The sequence below is a fragment of the Capricornis sumatraensis genome, chromosome X, assembly GCF_032405125.1.
Source record: "Capricornis sumatraensis isolate serow.1 chromosome X, serow.2, whole genome shotgun sequence".
NCBI lineage: Eukaryota > Metazoa > Chordata > Mammalia > Artiodactyla > Bovidae > Capricornis > Capricornis sumatraensis.
Window position 1 is genome coordinate 28,641,326 of NC_091092.1, and position 27,683 is coordinate 28,669,008.

The 27,683-nt window shown below is 46.4% G+C and overlaps 2 protein-coding genes across 5 annotated transcripts in view; one reads left to right on the plus strand and one right to left on the minus strand.

Moving 5' to 3' along the window:
* Window positions 1-9,376: 9,376 nt before the first annotated feature.
* RAB33A (RAB33A, member RAS oncogene family) lies at window positions 9,377-24,845 on the minus strand. 2 transcript variants are annotated; one of them, XM_068962018.1, is made up of 2 exons: window positions 18,786-19,043; window positions 9,377-9,832 (listed from the first exon to the last, which is right to left on the minus strand). In XM_068962018.1, the coding sequence occupies exons 1-2, from the start codon at window positions 19,041-19,043 to the stop codon at window positions 9,377-9,379; spliced, it is 714 nt and encodes a 237-aa protein (XP_068818119.1). The 2 variants fall into 2 exon arrangements, 1 of the variants encoding a protein (XP_068818119.1); XR_011144177.1 differs by lacking the exon at window positions 18,786-19,043 and adding an exon at window positions 24,744-24,845 and having other exon boundaries at window positions 9,708-9,832.
* The window catches only part of AIFM1 (apoptosis inducing factor mitochondria associated 1), a 28,225-nt gene continuing 24,954 nt past the window's right edge, over window positions 24,413-27,683 (plus strand). For all 3 annotated transcript variants that reach the window (XM_068962015.1, XM_068962016.1, XM_068962017.1), the window contains exon 1: window positions 24,413-24,618. In XM_068962015.1, the coding sequence (XP_068818116.1) occupies window positions 24,513-24,618 (106 nt within the window). In that variant the 5' untranslated portion in view covers window positions 24,413-24,512. The remainder of the gene's footprint in view (window positions 24,619-27,683) is intronic.

Genomic DNA, 27,683 nt, shown 5'->3' on the forward strand with positions numbered 1-27,683 from the left:
AGAGGAGTCTCCGCCAGAGTCGCCATTTGTTGCAGGAAGAGGGACCCCTTGTAGGGCCCGAAACTGGGCTCTTGTTTAACACTTGGAAATAAATTGTCCGAGGAGACACGTGTACTGACAAAGCAAGAGATTTTATTGGGAAAGGACACCCGGGTGGAGAGCAGTAGGGTAAGGAAACCCTCTCAACCTATAGCAGAAACATTTTGAAAGTCAATTTCAATGATCATTTGTTACGTAGTCTACTACTTGTAACTCATAGTCAAAAGACTTACTATTTTTAATTTTTCAGACTGATACCTGCTGTAAATGACTTTCCAAAATTTCCAAAAGTTGCTTTGGTGATATTCTAGTCTTTAGTTCCATATCTGTATCTTAAGATATGTTTTCATTTACCATCTTTCTACCCATTTTTTTTTCAAAAATCATGGTAAAATTATATAACAAAATTTACCAGTTTATTTTCAAGTGCATAATTTATGTTAATTACACCAAGTTTTAAACTTTTGCCCAGGAATAACGTCGTTTTAATGTAGGTTCTCTAAATTTTTTCTGCCTTTGTCATAGTTCACAAATATGAAAACCACATTCTTGCTATAGCGATTATTTTATTCAGGGGTGCATCTTTGTGTTTTTCCATAGGATTCTATTTCCACAACATATGTTCATTTAAAGTATAATGCCCTTAAAATTCTGTGTCCTATAGCATCATTTTTTTTACTTCATTTAAACAAAACATCTCAGTACTAAGCTTGCTTATTATAGTCAGTTGGGTTTTAATTGAGGTAATGAGTTTTAGCTTGACTGTCTGATTCCTTTACTTTCAGGCTATTCTCAATAATTCTTTCACCTGAGTCAGAAATAGCCATCTCACACATGAGTGTTTCTTGGTTACAGCTGAATAAAAGGTGTAATTGACTCAGTTTCAATTGATCACTATTATTAGAAAAATGAACTCAACTACAAAGACTGAATTTCTTATTCTGTTATGTCAAAACTTTGCCAAAACACCTCTTTGGGCCTCATTTATTGATTTAGCATATGTTTACTGAGCACATACTTTGTGCCTGACACTATTCTAGGTGCTGGTAAAATAGACTGAAATCTCTGCCCCTGTGGAGTTTATTTTTCAGTGCTGGAAGACTGACAATAGAAAATAAGTATATTGTATGTTGGAGAAGGCAGTGGCACCCCACTCCAGTACTCTTGCCTGGGAAACCCCATGGACAGAGGAGCCTGGAAGGCTGAAGTCCATGGGGTCACTGAGGGTCGGACACGACTGAGCGACTTCACTTTTCACTTTCATCCATTGAGGAAGGAAATGGCAACCCACTCCAGTACTCTTGCCTGGAAAACCCCAGGGACAGGGGAGCCTGGTGGGCTGCCATCTATGGGGTCGCACAGAGTCAGACACGACTGAAGTGACTTAGCAGCATATTGTATGTTAGATAATGACCAGTACTCTTGAGAAAAGAACAGGAGGATAGTATGGATTAGTAGTTGCTCCTGCTGCTAAGTCGCTTCAGTCATGTCTGACTCTCTGATGCCATAGACTGCAGCCCACCAGGCTCCCCCATCTCTCAGATTCTCCAGGCAAGAATACTGGAATGGGTTGCCATTTCCTTCTCCAATGCATGAATGTGAAAAGTGAAAGTGAAGTCACTCAGTTGTTTCCAGCTCTTAGCAACCCCATGGACTGCAGCCCACCAGGCTCTTCCATCCATGGGATTTTCCAGGCGAGAGTACTGGAGTGGGGTGCCATTGCCTTCTCTGGGATTAGTAGTTGGGAGGTTGCAATGTTAAATTGGTGGCCCAGATAGGGCTTCATGACAGGGTGACAACTGAGTTAAAGAAGTGGAGGTGAGGAAGTGAGCCACTTGGGTATCTCTCAAGAGCATTCCAGAGAGAGGACAGCAAAGGGGAAATTGGAATCCTCACTCATTGCTGATGTAACGCAAAATGATTTGGGCAGTTTGGTGGTTTCTCAAAAAGCTAAACAGAATTACCGTACAACCTAGTAATTCCATTCCTAGGTGTGTATCCGAAAGACTCAAAAGCAGTGACTCAGTAGTACATGCATGTTCATAGCACTATGAGAAATAGATGGGGAAACAGTGGAAACAGTGTCAGACTATTTTTTTGGGCTCCAAAATCACTGCAGATGGTGATTGCAGCCATGAAATTAAGACACTTACTCCTTGGAAGAAAAGTTATGAGCAACCTAGATAGCATATTCAAAAGCAGAGACATTACTTTGCCAACTAAGGTCCGTCTGGTCAAGGCTATGGTTTTCCCAGTGGTCATGTATGGATGTGAGAGTTGGACTGTGAAGAAGGCAGAGTGCCGAAGAATTGATGCTTTTGAACTGTGGTTTTGGAGAAGCCTCTTGAGAGTCCCTTGGACTGCAAGGAGATCCAACCAGTCCATTCTGAAGGAGATCAGCCCTGGGATTTCTTTGGAAGGAATGATGCTAAAGCTGAAACTCCAGTACTTTGGCCACCTCATGCGAAGAGTGGACTCATTGGAAAAGACTCTGATGCTGGGAGGGATTGGGGGCAGGAGGAGAAGGGGACGACCGAGGATTAGATGGCTGGATGGCATCACTGACTCGATGGACATGAGTCTGAGTGAAGTCTGGGAGTTGGTGATGGACAGGGAGGCCTGGCATGCTGTGATTCATGGGGTCGCAAAGAGTCGGACACGACTGAGCGACTGAATCGAACCGAAAGAGGGAAACCGGCAAAATGTCATCAGGTGAAAGGATAAATTCTAATATATTCATAGTGGTGGTTTAGTTGCTAAGTTCTGTCCAACTCTGTAACCCCCAGGCTCCTCTGTCCATGGGATTCTTCAGGCAAGAATACTAGAGTGGGTTGCCATTTGCTTCTCCAGGGGATCTTCCTGACCCAGGAATCCAACTTGTGTCTCCTGCATTGGAGGCAGATTCTTTACTGACTGAGCTACGAGGGAAGATTAGTTCGAGATTAAAAAAAAGTGATGGATATGTTTATTACCTTGATTGTGATGATGGTTTCACTGAGTATGTGCATATGTCCAAACTCATCAAATTGTATAAAGTCAATATGTTCAGTTTTTATGTATCATCATTACACCTCAAATTTTTCTTTTAGTAGCCTTTCTAGTTCCAGGTGTCCAAGTGCCCACACTGGGACCAGGATTCACTCCTTCTGTATGGGCTTCCACACCAGGACATGGTCAGCACCCATCAGACATTAAAGAATACGCCTGCAATGCATGGGACCTGGGTTGGAAAGATTCCCTGAAGGGAGGCATGGCAACCCATTCCAGTATTCTTGCCTGGAGAATCCCATGGACAGAGGAGCCTGGCTGGGTCCAATACACAGGGTTGCAAAGAGTTAGACACGACTGAATGACTAAGCACAGCACAGCAAGCACTTTCCAGCCTTCACTAATTTTACCAGCAGAGGGCACACAGCAGACATGCAATCTCTATTGAATTATCAGTCTTGCTTCCAGAGTGGTCCTCATAGCGTTGAGCTGTTAATGCTCCGAATTAGTTCTTCACTTTCCTCTCATGGTTAAGAGGCTCTTGTCTTCTATTTCAGACGAACAGCCCAAGGATATTCGCTATGTCTGGAACAGTTTCATTTATGCTAGGAAAGGATCACCAGGCTGGATTCTGTGGTTACCTAGATCACTAATTTTGAAGGCATGGCTCAGGAAAGGTAGTTGTAGACTAGGGTTTATCAGGATGCCTGCGGGGGTGGAGGGGGCGAGAGACACAGAGACCTGGAGGTACATCAGAATCAACTGCATATTTTTTAAAAATTCTTGGGTGTGGCTTGCAGATCTAATACATCAGAATGTCTAAGCTGGTGCCCCAGGAATCCATACTGTAACATGTTGCCAAGGGATTTCATGCAGTCAGCTCTGAACCAGCACTGGGGACTTACTAATCCAGGGCAATCTCTGGTGGTCCCATCTCAGTCCTGCTACTGCGGCAACAGCCCGTAGGGCCATGAGCAGTCATGGAGTCAGAAGTAGGTGTAAAGCACTGGGGCCTGGACCAGCCCTTCCTAAGGGAGCAAGGCCCCTCCCACTGAGGGGATGTGGAGGGTAGCTTCTAAGGTTAAGGTAGCAACTCTGTCCCCTCTGAGGGATTTTTTAATATTTATTTATTTGCACCGAGTCAGTTACTGCATGCGAGATCTTTAATCTTTGTTGCAGCATGCAGGATCTGTTAGTCACGGAATTCAAACCCTTAGTTGTGGCTGCTGCTGCTAAGTCGTTTCAGTCGTGTCCGACTGTGTGCGACCCCATAGACGGCAGCCCACCAGGCTTCCCCGTCCCTGGGATTCTCCAGGCAAGAATACTGGAGTGGGTTGCCATTTCAAATCCCCTGACCAGGGATTGAACCTGGGCCCCCTGCATTGGGAGCGTGGAGTCTTAGCCACTGGACCAGCAGGAATGTCTCCTGTACTCTCAGATGTGATCAGAGAATAGCCACTGCATTTGCCACTCAGTGACAGGAGAAGCTGAACCTTGCTTCCCAGGGAGCTCTCAGCTTGTCTCCAAGCCCTCCATCCCCACTCTACATACAGGCAGGGTGGGCTGCAGGCAGCTACACTTGGGGACCCGGTCTCCTCCCCAGCATGGCTCCAGATGGCGGTGCTTAGAGCAGCTTCTATCTCTCTGACTGAAGGGTCTTCCTGACAGAGTTCTCAGTCACACTGAGCTCAGCCAGAGCCCGTCATCAGGCTGAGTCGGGAGCTGAGCACATGCTCAGATATTGGTGGGGAGTGGTCCTAGGGGTCCCAGTGACAAGATTCTACAGACCCAAAGGCTGAGCTGCAGAGTCCAGGCCAGCTGTGTGGTTCCCAGTTACTGTCCAAGCCAAAGGCATCTTAGAGACTCCTTTGGCCCGGAGCTGATGCTTCTGTCTGGCACTAGGATTTCCTGGAGCATCTGGTCAGGGCTGTCTCACTCAGGGAGGGAAGTCTCTCTCTGGCCTCCTGGATACTGAATGGCCTCCTGTTCAGGCCTCTCTGGGTTGGGGGACTGACCAGAGGGAAGCTGCCCATCCCCACAAGGGGAGAAATCCTGGAGCTTGGAAGGGACTTCAAAGATGGTGTAACATCATAGAGGCTAGACATGAAGTAAGACAATACTACCTCAGACAGGTCAGCACCCATATTCTTATCTGTAAAATGGAAGGTATTATCCCTATCTCATAGGGTTGAAGGAACATTAAATGAGCTACTGAAAGAATATAAAGTGTTTCAGCACAGCGCCTGGTATCTAGTCAGTATTGGAATGTTGGCAGTGACTTTTCCAGGTCCTGTCTCTGTAGCACAGGTGAAGACTCAAGGGTACAGTTCTGGAAAATGAAGGGGAACTGTAGAGGGGAGATGCTGGCCGTCATGGATTGTTTCAGACCCTCACTGGGGCTGAACGAGAAGCCTGCATCCCTTGAAGCCCCCTGTTCCTTATCACCCTCACAGCAACAAGGGTGTCACCATTCTCTGGATTCCTGTGTCCCCTTTCCTCTGGGTGCACCCTGGTAACACCCATTCACACGTCCTCTTGCTCAATCTGTGGGAGACCTGGGGACCACCAGGCCGGCCTGCTGCTGCCAGCAGGAAGTTCTGAGGCTGGAAGACTGGGTGGAGCCTGGGGCTTCTCAGGATTCCTGGGGCCACTGTGGGGAGCCCCTGGACTTCTTGGCTGTCTCCAGGTCTCCAGGCCGGAGCAACATCATTCTGTGTGAAGGGCTGGGATGGGGCAGGTGAGCTGCAGAGGATACAGGCAAGTAGGAGTGGAGAGGGCCTGCTTTGGGCAGCAAAACTCTCAGAGCCTTGGAAGGACCAAAAAGTAAATGGGGGCAGTTTTCAGAGTCTGACTTTTAAGTTCAGGCCCAACCAGTGTGAAAGTGGCAGCCACACCCTCCTCCTTTTTGTTCCTCAAATGCACAAAGTAACTCAGACAGTAAAGAATCTGCCTGCAATGCAGGAGACCCAGGTTTGATCACTGGGTTGGGAAGATCCCCCTGGAGAAGGGAATGGCTACCCACTTCACTATTCTTGCCTGGAGAATCCCATGGACAGAGGAGCCTGGCAGGCTACAGTCCATGGGGTTGCAAAGTCAGAAACGACTGAGCAACTAACACTTTCACTTTCACTAACTCCTGCCTCAGGGCCTTGGCATTCATTAGCTTCTTTCTCCGGTTGAGGTTCTCTTCACTCATGGCTGGTTGCTTTCTTTCATTTAGGTTTCATCTCAGGTGCCCTCTCTTCAAAGATGCCTCTTGTAAGCACTCTAATATGTCGCTCTCCCCCAACTCCCACACTTTCTGTCCATTTACCCCGTTTTATTGCCCTTAGAGTCCTTATCACTCTGTCAAACGATCTCACTTATATATCTCATTTCTTGTTTAGTGTCTGTCTCCTTTATGAAAGTAGGATTTTATTTCGTTCACCTATCTATCCCCAGGGCTAAGAACAGAAGCACATAGTAGGTACTCAGTAAACGTTTGTTGAGTGCTGGAAAGGTGTTGGGTCTAAGAGAGGCAATCCTGACGGTGAGAGAGGTTTTGGAATATTCTCATCTTGACCTTGCTAAAGCAGAAAGGGGCGTGATCGAGGTGGGCCAGGACTCAGACTAAAATGCACCCATTAGGGTGAATGGATAAGTGTCCTCGCAGCCACTGAGAGGTGGCCTGTCTCTGCAGCCAGGTCACAAGAGCCAAAAGACATCAGAGCAGTCGTCCCTTGCTGGGAGCCAGCACGGGAGATCCCACCCATGACAAGGTCACGCAGGACTCGAGGGACTCCCTGGGCCATCCCACCCATGACAAGGTCATGCAGAAGAGTCCTGGTAAGCAAGGCCTCAGGACTCGACAGACTCCCCTGGACCTGCTCAAGCATCTACCCCAAAACCAGAATCTTACTATTTTATGTCTTTCACCAACTCTTCTGACATTAACAGGGGGCTGTCCCTGACCACCTTTCTCTGGAAAGAGTTAACTTAGGGCTCTAGTTGATAAATCTGGGCATGAAAGGAGTGTTTCAAACCCCCTGTTAGCATTCTAGCTTACTTGGCAGGTTTATCCAGACTCTTGCAACACTGTTGAGCCAATGCTTGCTGCCAAGTTCTCACATCCCTTATCCATTGTGTTCCTGGGAGTGCATATAGTTAAGATATAGAAATAACAAGCAGTAGTTTTAGCATTAGCAACATTAGACTGAGTTAATAAGTTCTTTCTTTGCTGTAACCCGCTGAATCTTTGCTCCATAAAAGTGTAACTCTCTACTTTAAGGGTGATGCAGGCTAGGAATTTAAGAAGAAACACTTTAAGGGAAAATTATTGTTCCGGCTGACCATTATCAAAAAGAGGTCATAAAATATCAACAGGCCTCCAGGCCAGAAGATGATGTACAAAAAATAAGACTCTTGCAGGAAGGAACCTGATATCAATAAGTTTTTACTGATGGAATGTTGAGTTGACTCTGTATTTTTCACCTTGCTGTATGTATAACTCAGGGTATAAAAGCCCTAAGGAAAATAAACGGGCCTCGCTCACCGAAGAAGCTTGGTCACCCCGTGTCATTCTTTCCTTATCTCTTTCTCTATCTTCATTCACCGACGTCGTCCATCCTGAGGATATCTCTGGACTCTGCTGAGGCTGGACCTCGGTAGTCCCTATCATGGATGAGGAATTGGCGTCTGAAGTCTGAGACAAGGTCCTGGGGTGTTCCACTGGGGAGAAGCACAGTGACGAGGGTTCAGCAGGCAGTTCACCCATAGACAACAGGACCCCAGCTCCTCAGGTGAGATTCAGGGGCAAAATGTTAGGTAGCAACAACTGGACAGAAAACACAACCTTAACCAAGGTTACTAGGAAGACTCCAAAAACCAGAATCCAGGCAGAAACCAAGTCATGAGAACCAGAGTGGGAGCTGGGCTGAGCCTGAGGTCAAGTGGGAATTGGGCTAGCTGGGGAATTAGCCAGTGAAAGAGGAAGGACCGGACAGGCAGTTTGGTTGGGAAACACATCTGTGGCCCTTTGCTGTCGGGGCAGGGGGCAGAGCTGCATTTGCCTACCAAAGACAGTGCTCAGCGGCTGTCTGTCTTCAACCCTCTCCCCTCCTCTTGGGCTTCCAACAAGAGAGCTGCCTTCAGCAGCACCCCTAAGCCAGAAAATCTCCCTGGGGCTGTTGTGGATATGCCTTCAGAGAGACTTTTATTTTAGCCATTGAACGAGGAGCTGTCATATCCACAGGACCAGACAAGAAATACCTATAGGACTTCTGCTGGAGAGTGACCAAAAGTTCCCATTGGCTCAAAAAGCAATAAACTGCCCTGCCTGGGGCGTGGGCCTCTCCAACCCTGGCTCCCCATGAGGGCTGCTCAGCTGTCAGTAGGCCAGACTCCTAGTTGCCCTCCTGCTCAAGCCACAGGCTCACTCCTGCCTCCCTACTTCTGCCCACTCCCCTCTTCTTTACCAATCCAAACATTACACTTTCTTCAACAACCAAAATAAGTTCAGTGATTTTTTTTTTTTGGTGACCCCTCCATGATGTTGAATACATAATGCTGTCAATTTCCATAGCACAGTCTTACACTTGGTAATACTCTGGACTAATTTTTGTTCCCAAGTAGTTTCAGCATGTACCTTGTTCTCCTAACTAGATCAGAGGGTTCTTGAACATAGAGGATGGATCCTCCTGCTATATTTCTTCCAGAGCACCCAGCAAAGAGCTGGGGTGGGGGCATCATAGATCAATGTTAACTTGAACCCTGCCTTCTTCAAGAAAGGGCAGGGGGAAAGAAATATTTTTGGTACCTGGGGCTGCTTGGTGAAAAATGGAGAGCAGGAGCTAAGGGCATGGGAAAGAACTGGGCCTACTGGGTAACCTACACTTTGTAGTTTTAAATTTTGGAAATAAAAGGAGAGCAGCCTAGTCTCAACATCCAGGGAACCTAGGAAGTAATAATGAGTCAATGTCTCCTTTTAGAACTTCTCTATCCCTCCCCCTGCATTGGCTCTCAAGAACCACATACCTAGCCTGTATTCCACCCACTCTGGGTGCTTCTGCCCACTGATGACACCATATGAGAGAATGAATTAGTCCTGAAGAAGTGACTCAAAGGATGAGCATTTCAGGTGGCATAGAAAGGGTGCCTATCTAGTAGGGTGAGCTGCCTCTTCTGCTCATCACAGTCAGAAATGTCTTCACGGAAGAAAGCAAGACATGAAGGCATGTGATAATCTATACAAATTTTATTTTAGTATCAATTTGTATGGAAACGAGCAGGTGTCAGTGTTACGCAGGCATGGAAAAAAGGGAAAGAAAAAACCCTCCAGTGATAATTGCTCTTATATTTATACCATTTGGCTTCAACAGGGACAGGAAGTTTTACTGTTAGCTTCCTGTGGGAACTCCAGTTTCTGCACCTTTCCCTGCTGCCTCTCAGCATCACGATAGAGCAGGGATTTCTGAGCCTTCAATCGGCAAGCCAGGCACATGAAAATTGACTCCACATTCTGGCTCTCTTTGGGGTCCTTGGCTGACGTCTCAAATAAGAGCATGTTGTGGGCATCAGCAAATTTCAGGGCTAAGTTGGAGGGCACCTGGATCTGTTCCCTCAAGTCACACTTGTTGCCCACAAGCACTTTCGGGACTAGTGGGGGCACAGCATGCCCATTGCATTCTTGGATCCACATTTTGAGGTTGGTGAAGGAGGTCATCTTCGTGACGTCGTAGACAAAGACCACAGCATGCACGTTGCGGTAGTAGTGCTCCACCATGCTCTTCCGGAAGCGTTCCTGGCCCGCTGTGTCCCACACCTGAACCTGGAAGATACAAAAGACCGATATTTGGAGTCAGAAAAGGAAACATGAAATAGAGATAGGAGAAAACATGGTTCTGTGGCATTATAAAAATGAGGTGACAAGCCCTGACACAGGAAGTGGTTCTTTGACAAATTGGCAGAATGGGCTTTTCCAAAGTAGAGAAGTTTCTTCCAGCATTTATTAAGTCTTTCTTAAGATTTTGAGTTGAAAATCTTAAAGTTTTTTAGTTGAAAATCTGGAGTGTAAATTGGTCAACTTTCCTGGGGGGCAATTTGGCAATATTATCAAAAGCTTAAAGGTGCAAAATTTTTAGAGCCTAGAATCCCATCCAGAAATCTATACAAAAGAAATAGCAGATAATGTAAATAAGTAGTTGAGATATAATATACAGCATGATGCCCATATTTACCACTGCTGTATGATATATATGGAAGTTGTTAAGAGAATAAACCTGAAAATTCTCATCACAAGGAAAAACTTTCTCTTTTCTTGCTTTTTCTTTTTATTGTATTTGTATAAGATGATGGGTGTTCACTAAAGTTACTGCGATAATCATTTCACAACATATGTAACTAAAACTATTATGCTGTATACCTTAACCTTATACAGTGATGTACATCAATTACATCTCAATAAAACTAGAGGGGGAAGCAAAAAGAGAAAGATGTGGTCAAAATTCTGTACAAAGATCTTAATCAATTTTTACAAAACAGGAAATAACCTAAATGTTCACCAGGAGATAAACAGCTAAAAGGCATGTGTGCGTCTATACAGGTGGGCTCTTCACCAGCTGAGCCACAAGGGAAACCCGTCTACACAATGGGCTATTATGCAGCCATTAAAATACTCTTTGCAAAGAATAAATTGTGTGTGGGAATTCCCTGGCAGTCCAGTGGTGAGGACTGTGCTCTTTCACTGCCAAGCCCCCAGGTTTGATTCCTGGTCAGGGAACTAAGATCTCACAAGCTGCACAGCATAGCCAAAAAAAAAAAAAGAATTAAATGGTGCAAAAATGCTCACAAAACACGAGCTTAAAAAGGAGGATACAAAGTATTTTGTACACTATGGTCCCAATATTAAAAAAAAAAAATTAAACATAGACACAGACATAGGAAAGATCAGAAGTGTACAAAACTATAATATTAATGGTTATTTATGAACAGTGGGATTTTAGGTGATATTTATTTCCTTTTTTGTATTTTCCAAATTTTCTACTGTAAGCATACATCACTTCGGGGTTTAAAATTTTTTTTGTATGACTGTTTAAAGAAAATAAAGTCAGTGTTAAAATCTCACTTTGTGGCTCAATTTATTTTAAATTCACTTTCTTATGTAAAAGGTAAATTAGCTCATTGGAATTTTCTTCTGCATCTTAGCTTTTGGGATAAAGGACAACTAGCAACATACATATAGTTCCCAGGGGATGCTCCAGAGTCTACACACATTCAGCCCAATCTAGTTTCCTTTATATATCCAAAGTCTTGGACAAGGGAAATCATGCTGAGAGCAATTGTCCCAAGGCCGTGTACAATTCTAAGTTATGAAAGAGAATGTGGTTATAGTCACTAATTGACTACTACAGTTCTTAAAATGAAGTATAGCCTTTATTTGGAATTAGCAGTCAGTAAGTATAATCTGAGGGCTTCCCTGCTGGTGCAGAGGTTAAAGTGTCTGCCTGCAATGTGGGAAACCTGGGTTCGATCCCTGGGTCGGGAAGATCCTCTGGAGAAGGAAATGGCAAGCCACTCCAGTATTCTTGCCTGGAGAATGCCATGGACGGAGGAGCTTCGTGGGCTATAGTCCACGGGTCGCAAACAGTCAGACACGACTGAGCGACTTCACTTCACTTTAAGTATAATCTAGTAAATACAATTAAATCTTTTTGCTGGATAAACACCTTACAGGGCACTAGAGTCATCATTCTGAGCATCAATTTTCATCATCCAGGCTTTCCTTCATCTCCTTTATGGAGATGGGTGCCATGTTCCTTTGGCACGATCTTAAGTCATCGTCTTCTTCTATTCAGATTTCCATGTATTTTGGTCAGATTCTCCTCTCCTCACTTCTGGACTACAGCAAAGGCTTTTGGATTCTAGATGCCTTCACCCCAGTGGCTCTTGCATACTGCTTTCAAATCAGCCTTCCTAAATCCCTGCTTGTATCAGCGTGTCGTCCTCCTCTTCAGCCAATTCCAACAGCCCTCTATTGCATATGGCATCAAAATAGAAACATTTCTGTCTGCCATAATTCGACCCCACCCAACCTAGTTTCCAGCTACTCAGCTACACCTGGTTCATTCTGTCCTTTGTACCTTTGGTCCTACTAGTCCACCCTCCCCTATATAAGTGGATGCCCCCAAACTGCTCTATCCAAATCCTACCCATTCTTCCAGGCTCAGCTCATATTCCACCTTCTTCCTAAAACCTTCTCCAGTTTTTCAGTTCTCTTTCCTTAGGAATGTTTATTGTACTTTGAGTCTCTACCACACCATTTAGAATATATTTATTTGTTCTCTGGGCTTCCCAGATGGCTCAGTGGTAAAGAATGCAGGAGGCTTGATTGGGTTCAGTCCCTGGGTCGGGAAGATCCCCTGGAGAAGGAAAAGGCAACACATTCCAGTATTCTTGCCTGGAGGATTCCATGGACAGAGGAGCCTGGCAGGGTGCAATCTGTGGGATCACAGAGTCGGACATGACTGAAGTGACTGAGCACACACGCCTGCTTGTTCTCTAGTCGGTTCATCAGTGTTCTTGGCATCCCTCCAGATGGACTGTAAGCAGTCTTTTTCTGCGTCAGGTCCCTCATCATCAAGCTTGTCATTAATATTGTCGTCTTGATCAAAAAGCAGTATTGGCCTGAGTCAGCAAAACTACAATCCATCTGACATCCTAGGTATCTGCCAAGGATTTCAGAGACAACATTCAACTTTGGTTACCCAGAAAAACGTAAGTCCTCAAAGGCTGATTTGCTTTGGCAAGCAGAGACAGAAGGGATTCTCATTTCTTCCACCTCTCTGGTGCTCTGAGCAGGAAGACAGAGGAGAGCAGGCCGGGAGAGGAATGGAGGTCAGTGGAAAGAGGGCAAGTATCGCCAGAGAATATCCTTACCACTTGGCTCCTGGTTTCCCCATCCCTACCCTCTGGTAGTCATAACTCTTGCCTCTGAATAAGGCTGAATCCCTACCAGCTCTCAGGCGTGTGGCAGATGCTTTAACACCATGAGCTCAGGACTCTAAAAATACCTGCCACTAGCAGGAACACGGGTGGGAGTGTGTGAGGTGTTTGGGGCTGAGTAGGTTGGCTGTTTGGCTTTTCTAAGGTAGGGCTTCAGAATGATGCACGCCACCCAAGCCTGTGGAGACTTGAACCTTTGATTTGGGGGGCTTGGAATTTCAACTTCTCTCTGTGGTGAGAGGGGAGCCAGGAAGCAGACTGCTCACAGCAGAAAATCACAAGAACCAGTGCTGTGGCTTCAAAAGCCATCACAAAGGGAGAGTGCGACAGTCAGGCTCTCTGAAACAGGAATGACCTTGTTTTGTTTCAGGGTTTGGTGTCCCAGTCCTTCTCGGCACCCTCATAAACCCCCGGCCTCTGTTGGACAGTGAAAGCAGCTCCTCCCCCTTTGGCAGCTGGCATTCCCTCACTCAGTCCCCCTCTCCCACCGTGGGCACAGCATCCATACGGTAGCCAGCACTGGTGCCTGCCCCTAAGCCACACACATGCCCCCAGGACCTTTTTTTCTCTCCAAGGACCAGTGGGGTTTAGTGGAGTCAAACAAACAAAGGTGCAAATCCCAGCCCAATCACATCCTACTAGTTAGGTGTCCTCAGGCAAGTTACTTTATCTTCAGTGTCCTCCTCTGGAGACTAAGGATAAACACAGCAATCCTGTAGGGATGCTATGAGGATTAGCATCCTCATAAGTATAGGACACACTGCCCAATACAGTCCCCCTTCATCCCTGGCCCGAAACCACCACCACCAAGTCTGGCCAGACAGCTCATTGAGCGGGCACCCTTGGAAATGCAGCAGTGGATATGGAATTGGGAGACACGGGTTCCAGTCCCTCCTTTCACTAACTGAGTCAATGACTAGGCAAAGGAAATTACATGCGAGAAAGATCTTTGCACAATACAAAGTGTTCTGCAAATATTAGTTGTTGCCATTGTCTCAGGGGGCCCATAAGCCCTGTCCTAGTAGCATTGCTCCTTTAATCCATTGGTTCTCATCTTGGAAAGCAAGATGAGATAGCTTGGCTTCTTCTTCTTCTTCTTCTTCTTCTTTTTTTTAGCTTGGCTTCTTGATGATGAGCTAGAGCCAAGGCAGAGGCAACCAGTGAGGAGGGGGAAGAGAGAGGAAGGCCAGCAACATGTCCTGGTGGCTGGGGTCGGGCCCAAAGTGACGGGGACACTGGAGGAGCATCAAGGGGCACAGGGGAACTGCCAAAGATACCTCTAGCCTTGTAAACCATTTTCCTGGGGCTACGGCTGCCTGAGCAAGTCCCTCACCCCCTGCACGTGCTCTTAGGTGACTCAGGTATTTCTTCTCCCTAGAGAAGATATCTGGTATCTTTCTACACATGAGGTATGAGGTTTGAATATCCTTCTGTTGGAGGCCGGTGGGGGAGGGTAGAAATGGAGAAAGGGAAAAAGTATATATCTGTAATCTTTGGAGGATGCCCGAGGGGGTCACGGGGAAAGTTTAAGACAAGTCTTTCTTCAGTGAGCTGCTGCTGCTGCTAAGCTGGACCATCCCATCTGCCTGTAAGATACAACCAGCTTCACACGCCAGGCTGACACAGAGAATGGCAAAGGAGGACGGAGAGACAAAGAGAAACTCACACACAGCAAGAGAAGCAGCAGTGGAGACAGAGAAACAACCAAACTAATGGCTAATTAACCATTAAGCTAACTGGCAGAAGATGGAAGCTCAGAAGCCCTAAGGAAGACATGATGTCATTCTGACTGCAGGCAGCTTCTGAGGGAACACTTAGTTCAGCCTCCATCCACTCGGTAATGTAACACACATGAGGGTGTTTTTCCAAGTGAGTGCAGAGGAAGAGAAATCCACAGTCTTGAGCGACACCTGCCCCCAGCCACGGCTGACCGCAGGATGCCTGGTCCAGAGGCTAGGGCAGAGGGTGTGCCTGGGGTGTAGGAGGAACCCAACTGGACAGGAGAAGATGCTTCCATGAAAATCTACAAAGAGGGGCTCAAAAATTAGAACTGAGCCCCCCTTCTACTACCTCCCCACCCCCAAACACCCAGTCCTGTTCGGCATTTTCCGATACTTTGAGACTGAGACAGGCGCGATATGATTTAGCTAAACCTGTAAGATGACAGACACTTAATGTTCTTTCAAGGAAGTTCCACCCTTCCCTTGGGGGTTGGGGGAGGCCTCCATCCTTCCTAGGCTGATGTCAAGAAGGCCTGTCAGTTTTCCCCTATGATGTCTCACCGTATCCCTGTCCCAGGTAACTTTGTGGGTTGGATGGACCACAGGGCTGGCCCAGTGTGGGGATTTACAGACTCTTCTAAGCCAGGCAGCACAGTGTGTGGAAAGAGCACCAACAAGGGAATTAGGAGACCTGAGTTGTAGGCCGGGGCCTGGGTGATCTTGGGCAAGTCACTTTCCCTCTCTCAGTCTGAGTTTCCTCTCTGTAAAACAAGGAAGTTGGACTAGAGATGCTCTAAGGTCTCTTCCATCTCTGAATATTCTCTGATTCTTACACTCAAGGTAAGACAGTCCAGGGACAGAAAGGAAAACCTAGGTACTCAGCACAACATCTGCAGTGCAGCTGAAGGGGGCATTCTTGAAGGCTCATGAGTCCAGGGGCTGAAACCCTGGGCCCCCGGGATCCCATAAGGCTGGCTGCCTGGCATGCCACCTCCCCCCGTGCACAATCCCTCCCAGCCAGATATTGCCCGACTGGAGGAGAGAGCAGTGACAAAACGCGTGGGCTCTGAATTGAGGCTGAATGCTGGCCCTATCTCAGGGAAGGCAGGACAGTGAGATGGGGCAGTGCTGGGGCTCCAGGGTTGAAGACCGAAGCTCAGATCCATGTGCCTTGGGGCAAATTATTTCATCTCTCTAACTTTGGTCTCCTTATCTATAAAACAAGAACAGTAATAATAGTCCTAATTTCATAGGGCTGCTGAGAAGATCAAATAAGATAGTGCATGGAAAGCGCCTAGCCTGGGCTCTTTGTTTCTTCAATAAATAGAAGTTGCTGTTGTTGTTATTATGATTATTGCTGACTCGCTGCAGGCTTTTCTTGATGTTCTTGTGAATCAGGAAATACTGGATTATAAATGTCGTGAGGGGGTGGCAGACACATAGATTGCCGACACCAAATGGGGCTTCAAGGCCCTACAGATGGCACTGGCATTTTGTTTGGTGTTGTAGTTTGTTTGTTTTTTGGCCATGCCTTATGCCATGCAGGATCTTAGTTCCCCCACCAGGGACTGAGCCTGGGCCCCCTGCATTGCGAGCAGAGTCTTAACCATTGGACCACCAGGGAAGTCCCAGCACTGCCATTTTAGAGCCTGACAGCCTTCTCCTGCTGAAACTGTCGTCTAGGGCTGCCTCAGTTTGGGGACTTTTCTCTCTCTCCCCAAAAGAGAAGCCTTTGACAGTCACCTCCTAGCATGGGTTTGGTACTCGTTCCTTGAGACATTTCAGGCCAGCCAGAGAATGGGGCAAAACTGCCTCCCCTGGAGTGCCTGCGCTAGCTGCTGTGCTCTGCCATCTCCTCAAAGACACGCTGGTCTCACCTGCCAGCTTGGGCTCTGGGCTTGCAGCAGCCTTGCTGGAGGCAGGGCCCCCATCCCGCTGCTCCCACACCCTACCCTGAGCCCCTGCAGAATCTGTACTCAGAGGGCTCGCCCGTGAGCAGTGTCACAAGATTTTGTCCTCTTGAAAATATCATCTTCCCAAAAAAGCCTGTATTAAGCACTTATGTGCACGTGGTGCTGTGCTGGGCTCCATCTCTTGTGAGTCACACTGTCACAGGCTCTGCCCTCTGGGAAAAGGTCCAGAATCTTTGGTGGACACTGTAAAATCCAGTTTGACTAAGTACTGGATGTTAGAAGGGAAGGAATCTTTGCAAAATTTTCCCCAAGGCCATTGGGCAGTGACCCTCTTCCACTCGTTTTCACCTTCCACTTTTGGCTTCCTCCTCTCCTCTCCCCCTCTTCTCCTTTCCTAGACTCCCAAACATTTCCTTTTTCTTTCATCTAAATTTCAAGTGGACTTCTTTCCCCCTCTCTTAAATGTAAACGACTCTTTGGCTCAATGTGACATGATGTTAAACAAGCGATAGCATTAAATTCGAAAGGTTTTGAGGGTTTAAGAACACATTCATAAGTATATTTCTATTTTGGATTTTAAAAGGCATGTTTTAGAAATTCCAGTCTTACAACCTTACATTAAAGAAGTCCTAGCCAAACAGACATTGAAATAAGAGCCCTAGGAAAAGATGGAGACAGATACCTACTTTGACATTTAAAAGGAAATGTAGCAATGCCCCCCCGCCCCCCGCCCCCACCACCGCCTGGCAAAATGAGAGGGGCAAAAAAGATCACTATTTCCAAACAGTACCCTATGTTCCTGATCCTGGGGTCAGTTGTTCTCAAGAGCACTCCCTTATCGGTACTGAGCTCCCCATCTTCCTGACATCAAGTGCCTTGGACCAGTCTCTGAAGCCATTTTAAAACCTGTTCATTTTAATAACGAAGGAGTCAGGAATCTTGCACAGTTTAGAGCATTTCATCACCCTCCCCAGTTACTCAGCCCTTCTCTCTACATCACTCAGAAGAGAGGTCCTGTGGTCATTTGGGCTGTTTGCCCAATGGAAAGGGAGGGTTAACTTCACCTGACAGTGTCTGACCACAGGCTTGAGAAAAGGCCAGCTGTGGCTCTAGAGGAGTTGGTCTTTAGTGCCCAGTGCCTTTTGAGGTGTCTTTTCTGCCCATAACCCTGCCCCCTCTGCTCCCCCAGCACATAAAGCTGCCCTTGCCAGGTCCTCCCTCCCCGCATCTTCTGCACATTGAAATATTCCTGTCCTCTTGAGTTTCTGCCTTTTCTGATCTGAAAGTGAGCACAAATGGTCAGACAAGAATATCTGTACTTATTGACAAACTAATGAGAGGAGGGCACCAAGACACTTTCCTTAGGCCTCAAACAAGTTGCTCTGCATCTTTACAAAGGCCCACTGAAGACAATACCAACAGAATGAGTAACAGGCATTAGGTACACCAGACAAATAAAGAAGCTATCATTTGAGGGGTGCTATTCCAAAAGAACTAGTTTTATCTGTTATGAAGTGCTGGCAGGTAACCCTATGTCAATTTCTTTAAAGGGGCTAATGGCTTTGTGCCAGAACTACTGCACACCACTCCTATTCCAAACCAGCCCTAATCTCAACTATACATTTTAATTTAAAATACAGCACTTTTCATTCTCTATGGATTTCCGTCCTCCCCCCACCACCCCGCCTGCCCACTGTCAAGGCCTGAGGGCTTAGCCAAAGCAGGTTTGTGCAACCTATTGGCACTCACGAGGTAGAAGAGACCTCAAGATACGTGAAGTGCTTTGGGATCCATTCCACAGACCAGGACGGAGATCCCTCATACCTCCCTCTGCCCACAGGTGCCGCTGCTCCCGGCTCAGGGTCGAGGATGGGTTTGAACCGGCTTTTCCTGGCAGGAGCTGTCAGGCAAGGGCAAAGGGCATGAATGCAACCACTCCCTCCAGCCCTCAAAAAAAAAAGTGGGGTGGTTGAGGTTGGAACTGGGCCACTGAGAGAGGCGAAAGGGGATGAGGACTTGCGGAGGGTCTTGGGCTCAGCAAGCGACGACACAGCCACACGCTGGACATTTACAACCACAGGAGAGATACCTCTGGCAAGACCCCCTCCCAGATCCCTCCCTTTCTGGACCTGACCGTCTGAATCACCTTGATCTTCTCGCCCTCGATTTCCACCGTCTTCTCCCTGAAGTCAACGCCGATGGTGGCTTCAGTCTTGTCCGGGAAGGTACCCCCGCAGAAGCGGAAGGTCAGGCAGGTTTTGCCCACGTTGGAGTCCCCGATCACGATGATTTTGAAGATGCGAATCTGCACGTACTGGTCCAGCGACGAGTCCAGCTCCAGGGAGGCCAGGCCAGCGGCCGAGGCGGGCTGCAGATTCCCATGGCCCAGGATGGGCTGCGCCATCTCCCCCGGACCAGACCGGGGCCCCAACCCCCCTCGAGGGCTCCACACAAAGAAAACGGCCACGTTAGTGCGCTCGAGGCGAGCGAGCTTTGTGCGTGTGTATGTGTGTGCGTACGTGTCTGTGAGTGTGTACCCGCGCGTGTATGCGTGCGCCGGCAACGTGTGTGCGCGCGCGCGCGCGTGAAGGGGGTGCCTCTCACCCCAGCCCCCCTCCTCCAGCGCACCCTCCTAGCAGCTCAGAGACAGCGACACAAAAGCCAGGGAGGGGAGGAGAGATGGAGGAGAGCCGGCAAACCTTCTCCTTGGGCCTGTGCCCTCGGGCTTGGGATCCTACGGCGCTCCCCAGGCCGCCTCTGCCGCCACCGCGCCTTTGCATAAACCCTCCCCTGCCGGGACCCCAGGGACACACCGGAGGGAAGAAGCCTAAGGAGGATAGGGTGGGTGGGGAGATCCGCACACGCCAGCTCGGGATGGCCTTCCTTTTTCCTTGCACCCATTTATTTTATAGCTTTCGGGCTCCCCACTCCCACTTTCTCAGAGCGCTCGGGGTCAGCGGGCTGGGAGCACAACTGGGGAGGACAAAGAAAGCTGCACCCTCGGGCGTCTCTAGAGCACTTTGGCCCTGGAGCGACACTACTCGGCGGGGGTGGGATGTGGGGCGGAGACACCTCTTTCACCTCTCCTGCGGCGGGCAGCTGCGCCCCGCCTCCGCGGCCCCCTCCCAAGCCTTAAGATAAAGGGATGCTCTGTCTTATTGAGAAAGCAGGTGCGCTCGCGCGCCCCAGGGAGCCGGGGAGGGCGCTGCCAAGACACGCCACGGGTTGTGGGGCCCGCGCAGCTGAGAGGAGGAAGGCAGGGGCACGGGTGTGCGTGTGTAGGGCGAGTTACTGTTTCTGTCACAGACTTGCCAGATGTAGGGGGGCGCGTGCCAGGCGCCAACCGCCCCTCATCACACCACGAGCACCCATCCTCTGAATGTTCAGGAGAGTGGCTCCCATTGGCTGCTGCAGTCGGTTGTGTTTGGCTGGCCAATGGGGAAGGCCCGCCGCGGCAGAGGGCCGGTGTGTGGGCTAAGAGAAGGGGGAAGCTAGTGCTGGCAGCTTCAGCAAAAGGGGACTTTGTTTCCGGGGCTAACCGTGACAGGTCCAGGTGGAGGGATCCTGAGACATGGCGTAAACCTCACAGTGTCTTGCACTTCTGGGCTCTCCATACAATCACAAATCCTTGCAGAATGGTGGAGTTTCAAAAGGAAGTGGAAACCCCTAGGAGCGTTCACCCCTCTGCAACTGAATGTAGAACAAAGTGGTTGGGTCTAATTTGCCAGAAGCCTAGATTATGCTTGGAAGATGATAAATGAACAGAACTTTTCTTACGGTATTAGGGGACAGCTTCCCAAGGCTTAATAAGCACTACACATCTCGGTCAAGACCAATTCCTTCTGCCAAAAGTGATTTGCAGGTTCAGAATTTGTTCGAAATCAACTCTACTGAGGTACAACTTACATACAATAAAATGTGCCCATTTACATTTCCTTTTAAGACTTTATCCCTCCTCCTAAATATTTCATATGCTGAGATATTAATGACACATACCAAGAGCACTGACTTTCGAGTTATTTGCTAATGCCATCAAGGTCAGGGATTCCAGCAGCACACGTGAGTTATCATCTTATTTGGGTGTGAGGTTGAGCTGCAGAAGAGACAACAGGACTAAATCCATTCCCATCATAAGGAAAACAATTCAGAGCATCAGTGACAGATCTGTAAGCAAATTGGAATGTGACTGCTCAGCCATTTCCACGTTACTCAAAATGGCTGGGAAAATGGAGTCTTCTAGTTAGTAAACTTTTTAAGCTGAGTTAGCAGATATATTTATAGCTAACTCTTTTAGCACATATGTAGGTCACCCATTTCTAAAACCCTAGATTATACTATTCAATGTTAAAACCATTTCGAGAAAGACTTAATCTTCATTGACTAATCCAAGGTCATCATTATGAATACCTATTATCATTGTATCGTGTGAATAGCAATCCTCATTATATTTTGTTTTTGATTGGTTGATGTCTAAATAGCTTGCCAGATAATTCTCCTCTGTATTTGAAGCTAATGCTCCTGGTGATTATTATCTACAGAAGAGTAGCTATTTTAAAAAAGAGAGAGAGATAACTATTAACTAGGCTTCCCAGGTGGTACAGTGGTAAAAGAATCCACCTGCCAATGCAGGAGACCTGGCATCCATCCCTGGGTCAGGAAGATCCCCTGGAGAAAGAAATGGCAACCCATTCCAGTATTCTTGCCTGGAAAATCCCATGGACAGAAAAGCCTAACGGGGTGCAGTCCATGGGGTCGCAAAGAGTCAGACACAACTGAGGATGCACGCGCGCACACACACACAAATATGCAGGAGGTAAGAGTGAAAGTAAGTTTTGCTCATTATAGCCATAATTAATGCTATCTTTCTGAGAGATATAAAAAATATTACATCCACATAAGCTTATTTAGACGCATGCTTCCAGCAAAAACTTGTCACTGAGTCTGAGAGCTCTCATTATATTTGTAAGGTAGAAACATTGATTTCTGGGAATGTGGTATATCAAAATGGGCCCATGCCCTGATAAAAAGTCTGTGGAGTGAGATTTTGAGGAACTTTCACTCGTATTTTTGGAGTTACTCATATGTGTACATTGTTTTTGCCCCCCACCAAAATGATAAAATATCATTTTTTATTAAGAGACCAAGAAAAGTACCTCATTGCACTTATTGCAAAAGTATGAATAACTATGCTGTACAATGCCTTTTTAAAGATAATTTTATTTATTTTTGGCTGTGCTGGGCCTTCCTTGCTTCCTGGGCTTTTCTCTAGTTGTTGTGAGTGGAGGCTATGCTCTAGTTGTGGTGCACAGGCTTCTTATGGCTGTGGCTTCTCTTGTTGCAGAGCACGGCTCTAGGGCACGTGGACTTCAGCAGTTGCAGCACAAGGGCTCAGTGGTTGTGGCTCGTGGGCTCTAGAGCACAGGCTCAACAGTTGTGGCACACGGCTTAGTTGCTCCCGGCATGTGGGCTCTTCCTGGATCAGGGATCAAACCCCTGTCTGCTGCATTGGCAGGCAGACTCTACCACTGAGCCACCAGGGAAGCCTTGTACAATGTCTTTTTTGTGTTAATGTTGCATCATTAAATGACTGTCTTTCAAATACACTCAATTGTTTTCATAGATACCTGATTGTCAAGATTTTGAGTGTTTTCCAAAGTTTCTTTCACCACCAGATAGGATTAACTTTGTATTTAATCAATCCTTGTTCATTACTGACTTTTAGAAATAGTAATAAATGTCAATGTCTGCAAGGCCTTTAAATATGAAATAAATAGAAATTTTTTACCTTATTGTGGAATTGATATTTTCAATATTTATCCCTCTCAAACAGCCCTACTTTAAAAGAAAACTATTACCTGCACTTCTGGACATTAATCTATTCTTAATGAGTATGGGGACCCTGAATCATTTTCTCCCAATAAATATTGTTTCCTGGGTTAAATTTCCTAAAACGACATTGTAATTTCATTCTCGATCCCTAATTCCACTAAAAGTAATAACTTCATCACCTACAATATTAGGGCCAAACTTTTTTGCCTGTTTGAATCTGGCCCCACCACATTCACCTATCCTTATTTACTTCCTAGTATGTACTCAAGCCATTGTCCCATGAAAATGTGGTGGGTTTTGTTTGTTTTATTCTTCCAAGCATTTTAAACAACATGGTGCTTCCTCTAAGATACTTTACAAATATTAGCTCATTTAATCTTCACAACAACCCTATGGGATTGGTAGATGAGGAAAGGGAGGCATAAGTGACTTGCCCCAAGTGGCAGAGCCAGGATTCAGCCTGGAGCAGACTGGATCCAAATTCAATGATGCTTAACCACTGAAAATATTACTTTTGGTCCAAAGTATTCACCATCTGAAACATCATTTCTTCTCCTCCACTGTCTATGTTAATTTTACTATTCATTCTTCAAGACAGAGCTCAAGTAACACTTTTTACATGAAGTCCTTCCTTAGCTATTCCATCCCATACTATTTTCTCTTGCTCTGGCACTACATCAGATGTTATTATTTAAATGACCAATATCTCTCATCTCCCAACTAGACAGTGACCACTTCCTATACTTTTCATATCCCCCAGAGCTCCTTTCATGGCACAGTCCAAGTGGCAAGTGCTCAATAAATACTTGTTAAATGAACATGTAACTCAAGGGAGTGGGGAGGGAGGCTCAAGAGGTCAGGAAGATATATATATAGAGAGAGAGCTGATTTAAGTTGTACAGCAGAAACTAACAACACTGTAAAGCAATATTTGCAGCACATTATATTCCAATGTTATATTTATATAATAAATTTAATTTATTATATTTAATTATTTATAATATTTCATTATTAAATTCATTATATTTATTTATATCATAAAGCAATTATATTTCCAATTATATGCCAATTAAAAATATGTAACTCAAAACTTTGAAAAAGGCGTATGTTTTGCATACTGCTAAAAATATATTTTTACATTTGGTGGAGTCAAAAACACCTATTTACACTCAGTCCCTCATCCTACTCCTCCCATAATTCTTAAAATCCTGCTTAGGATTTCTCTCACAGAAAGTTTGTGAAACACGAACTCTTTGCCAGCATCCTGCTCTCAAGCACGGAAGCCATAAGAGCAGGAGACTATCCGCAGCACCTGGGACAGCGTCTAAGACACAGAACTGCACGACGACAGATTTGGGAAAGAGAGCCCGTAATGATTCCTCCTCCAGGAAACAGGGGCTGGGTGGGAAAGCGCCAGCAACTTGTAAAAGAAGGAAGTCCCCTCCGAATCTGCATAGCCAGGTGCCCCGGCCGGACCTCCGGAAAAACTGGAAGTGGACTACCGTCAGAGAATCCGGAAGGAGTAGGACCTAGTAATCAGTGGCTTAAACATAAGAACAAACTGTGCTGGGGCCACGCTTTGTGAGGTGCCGTTACAGGTTCCCGCCATCGACGCAGCGGCAGCACCGGCCACCACCTCCCAGCAAAGCGGCTTCACCGGTCCCTCCTCAGACAGCTTTCTGAGCTCGCTTAGCGGAACACGGTGCCCCCAGCCCTTGGAAACTTGCAAGCAACTCCGCCTGGGGACTTGCCAAGTGTTCGGACAGCTGGACGCCTGCGCCCAGCTTCTCCCCGTGCGGGCCAATTGCAATGCTGCGCCGAGCGCCACGCCTGCGCAGTAAGCCTCCAGTCGCGCGTCCCCTTCTCCAGCTCTGGCAGGCCGGCTTAGCTGTCCAATGCACACCCGGGGCTGGGAGGAGGAGCCTGCGTAGAGTGCGTGTGAAGGGAGCTGGGGGAGCGGGTCAGGGCCCAGGGTGTTTGACCCGTTGGTACGTGCGTAAGAAGAAAGGAGAGGAGGAGGAGGTCCAGGGTAGCGGTTGCCGAAATGTTCCGGTGTGGAGGCCTGGCAGCGGGTGCTTTGAAGCAGAAGCTGGCGCCCTTGGTGCGGACAGTGTGCGTCCGAGGCCCGAGGCAGAGGAACCGTCTCCCAGGTGACTGACCCATCCCGGGCAACCCCCACCTTGAAGAAGGGCCTGGGTTCCACAGGCTCCCTATGCCGCTCAGGGCTCCCCCCACCCTACCCTCATCCCTGGGGAAAAAAACTAAACACCCTCACGATCGATCCTGTGAATTCCGAATTGGCGGGATCCAAACTGTGAGTTTCGCAAGCCGTGCCGACCTGACCTTCAAAGGATCTGAGCCCGGTAGTCGGCTTGAGGCCTCTTCCTGTGAGGGTTTGCTGTTCAGGGATAACAGAAGAGCTGGCTGTCTTGTATTGTCCAGTGCCACCTCCTGGCCACCCCCAGTTCGCCTTTTTAGAGCAATGAGGTCAAGTAGACTTTGTCATTTATTGATTGTGAGACTTGAAGCAGGACACAAGCCCTACGCCTCAGTTCTTTCTGTAAATGAGCATGTAACCTGCTTACCTTCCAAACCCCAGATGAGATTCACAGATTTGAGTCCCTTGGGAAACAGAAATAGTGCAATGCAAGTAAGAAGTCTGTCCGCTGTGCGCCAGCCACCAGAAAGAGTTGGCCCAGAATTAATTTGAGTTGAGTTGGCCTGGTCAGTGTAATTCTTGATGGTCCCTAATGTTTCAAAGAAACAGTTTGCAGAACACATTGTATTTGCCCCCCGCCCATGAACTTGTTTTAGCAAATTTTAGAGCTGTAAGGGATTTCATGGTAAAATTCAACCCGCTCATTTTATAGATAATAAACCGAGGCACAGAGAGGTGAAATTACTTGCTCAAGGTCATATTCCTAATTAATAGGTAGAGCAGAGGATAGTTTGCCTGTCTCTAGGTCCCTAATCCTCTCGCCCCAACTCCACACTGTTTGCTAAAGTTTGATCTCAAAAGGTTAAGGATAAATCTGGTTCCCCTTTAAGCCCATTGGGCATCAGATATCCTTGAATTTATCTAAACATGTCTTGAACCTGCCAGTTTTCAGCCTGCACAACTTCAAGGGGGTAAAGAATTATCCACCAGTACAGGGTGCTTGGTTTTGTTGGGGTTTTTTTTTTAATCAATAATCTTTGAATGGTCACCCAAGAATATTCATATTAGCAGTGTCAATATAGAACTGCCTTGAGGCCTTTTCAACGTGGAACTGCTTGCTGGGTGCTTTTTAAAAAGTGGAAAATATTTCCCTTAGATTGTGAGAGCTTTATAAATGTACATTTGAATAGTTTTTCCAGTTGCTATCCCTCAAGAAATTATTTCCTGATGGGTGTACCTTAGGTATGTCGTAAGGTGTGTTGCTCTTGAAACTTAACACTTCTGCCTTTGCAGAAGTTTGAAAAACTAGATTAGGTTTGAAAAACTAACATCCTGTCTATGATGTCATCTGTATGGGTTTTGTGCATTGAATTGAGGATGCTGTATGTAAGTTGGACAGAAATTTACACAGAAATTTAGGTAAGCTGACAATTTTCATCCACACTGGGCTTTCAAACTTTGTGTACTTACTTTGCCTAAAACTCACAACTTTTGCCAGCATTCTGAAGTCTAAACAAACGTTCTCATCAATTAAGTGTGGATTTGCAAAGGTGAATTGATTTAAGAGACGTTTGAGATGGTTGGTGATATTAGAACTACTGAAATATACTCACTAAAAGTGTTCTTTTCCATTGTATGACTTTGTTTTAAGGCAGTCTGCTGTAGAGTATATACTGACTTCTTGACAGATCCATCCATCTCTTTGTATACAGTTATTTGTCCTTTGGCCAAGCACCAGAGGATAACCTTATTATCTTTAGCAATGGGTGGGGGTGGGGTTACAATTTCAAAAATAAATGATTCTGTCGTTTTAGGAACCAACCTTGTTTTGTGGCTTGATGACTAATTGTTCTTAATCTGAATTATTTCGCCCATAGTATCCATAGTTCACCATATGTTTTTACATACATCAGGGAGAGGCATGTTTGTAGATAGGCCATTTCCCCTTCCTGTTTTCCCCTCCCTCCCCACTAGTTCTTTGCCAGGATTATAGCAAACTTTAAACCTACTTTGGAACATCTCATCCATACCTGTCACTATTGTAGAGTTCATTTGCATTATATGTTGCCTTTTGCCTTAAAACGATAATTGCTACTATCTGGTTATTTACTATATTTGGATGCTCTGCCTCTTTCCAGAAATGATTGAAGGTAATTTATAGTAACCATTTTGTGTCGGCATTCAGAATTGAGGAGCATATGGGTTAGATAGGTAATAGATGTTTTCTGTTCTGTAGTTTTTTATTTCGTTATCAAACATTGTGCTACCGATGTGATCAAACTCGTCACTGACCCCTGACCTGAGGGTCAGATGTTTGAACATTTTGCTCTGTTCAGAACCTTTTTCACTGTCTTAAAAAAGAAACTGAATTCCTTGTGGGCAACGATCCAGACTTCCTGGACACTGCCAAATGACACTTTCTTGAAGCTTAGAAGACAAGCCTTTACCCACTCCTTTTGCTGGGACAGAACTTTCCAGAAGAAAATTTTAGCAAGTCAACCTTTTTTTCTAGATGTTTGCTAATATTTTAAGGGAGTTGCTGTATATTGTAACTTTTGTGTTTCCAAAACTTGCCTGGTCGAATAAGTTAAAGTAGAGGGCCAGCCAACCCCAACTGTACCAAATGAGAATCTTTGGAAGAGAGTCGTGGGAATTTATATTTAACAAGGCTGCTGATGTAATTCGAATGATAGGGAAAGTTTGGAAGCTGCTATTCTGAATGAATAATGACTCCCTTCTGTGCCACTGACCTAAAGATTAAAAAGCCAAACTGAGCAACCTTGAATCTCTTGTGATTTGCGTCAAGCCCATTTTTCTGATATTCAGAATAGTTACAGCCATTCTCCCCTCCTAAACTAGGCACTACCCGAGGACACAAATTGTGTCACATTTAGTTTTGTGTCCTCAGCATTTTGTACAGTCTGGTACATGGTAAATTCTCAGTGACTGAACCCTAGTACTATGAAGGACTTAACTTTGCAGAATACAGTTAGATTTTTTGTGTGTCACCAAAATCATTTTTCTTCACCTTTCTTCGGAGTGTTTCATTTAGCTGCA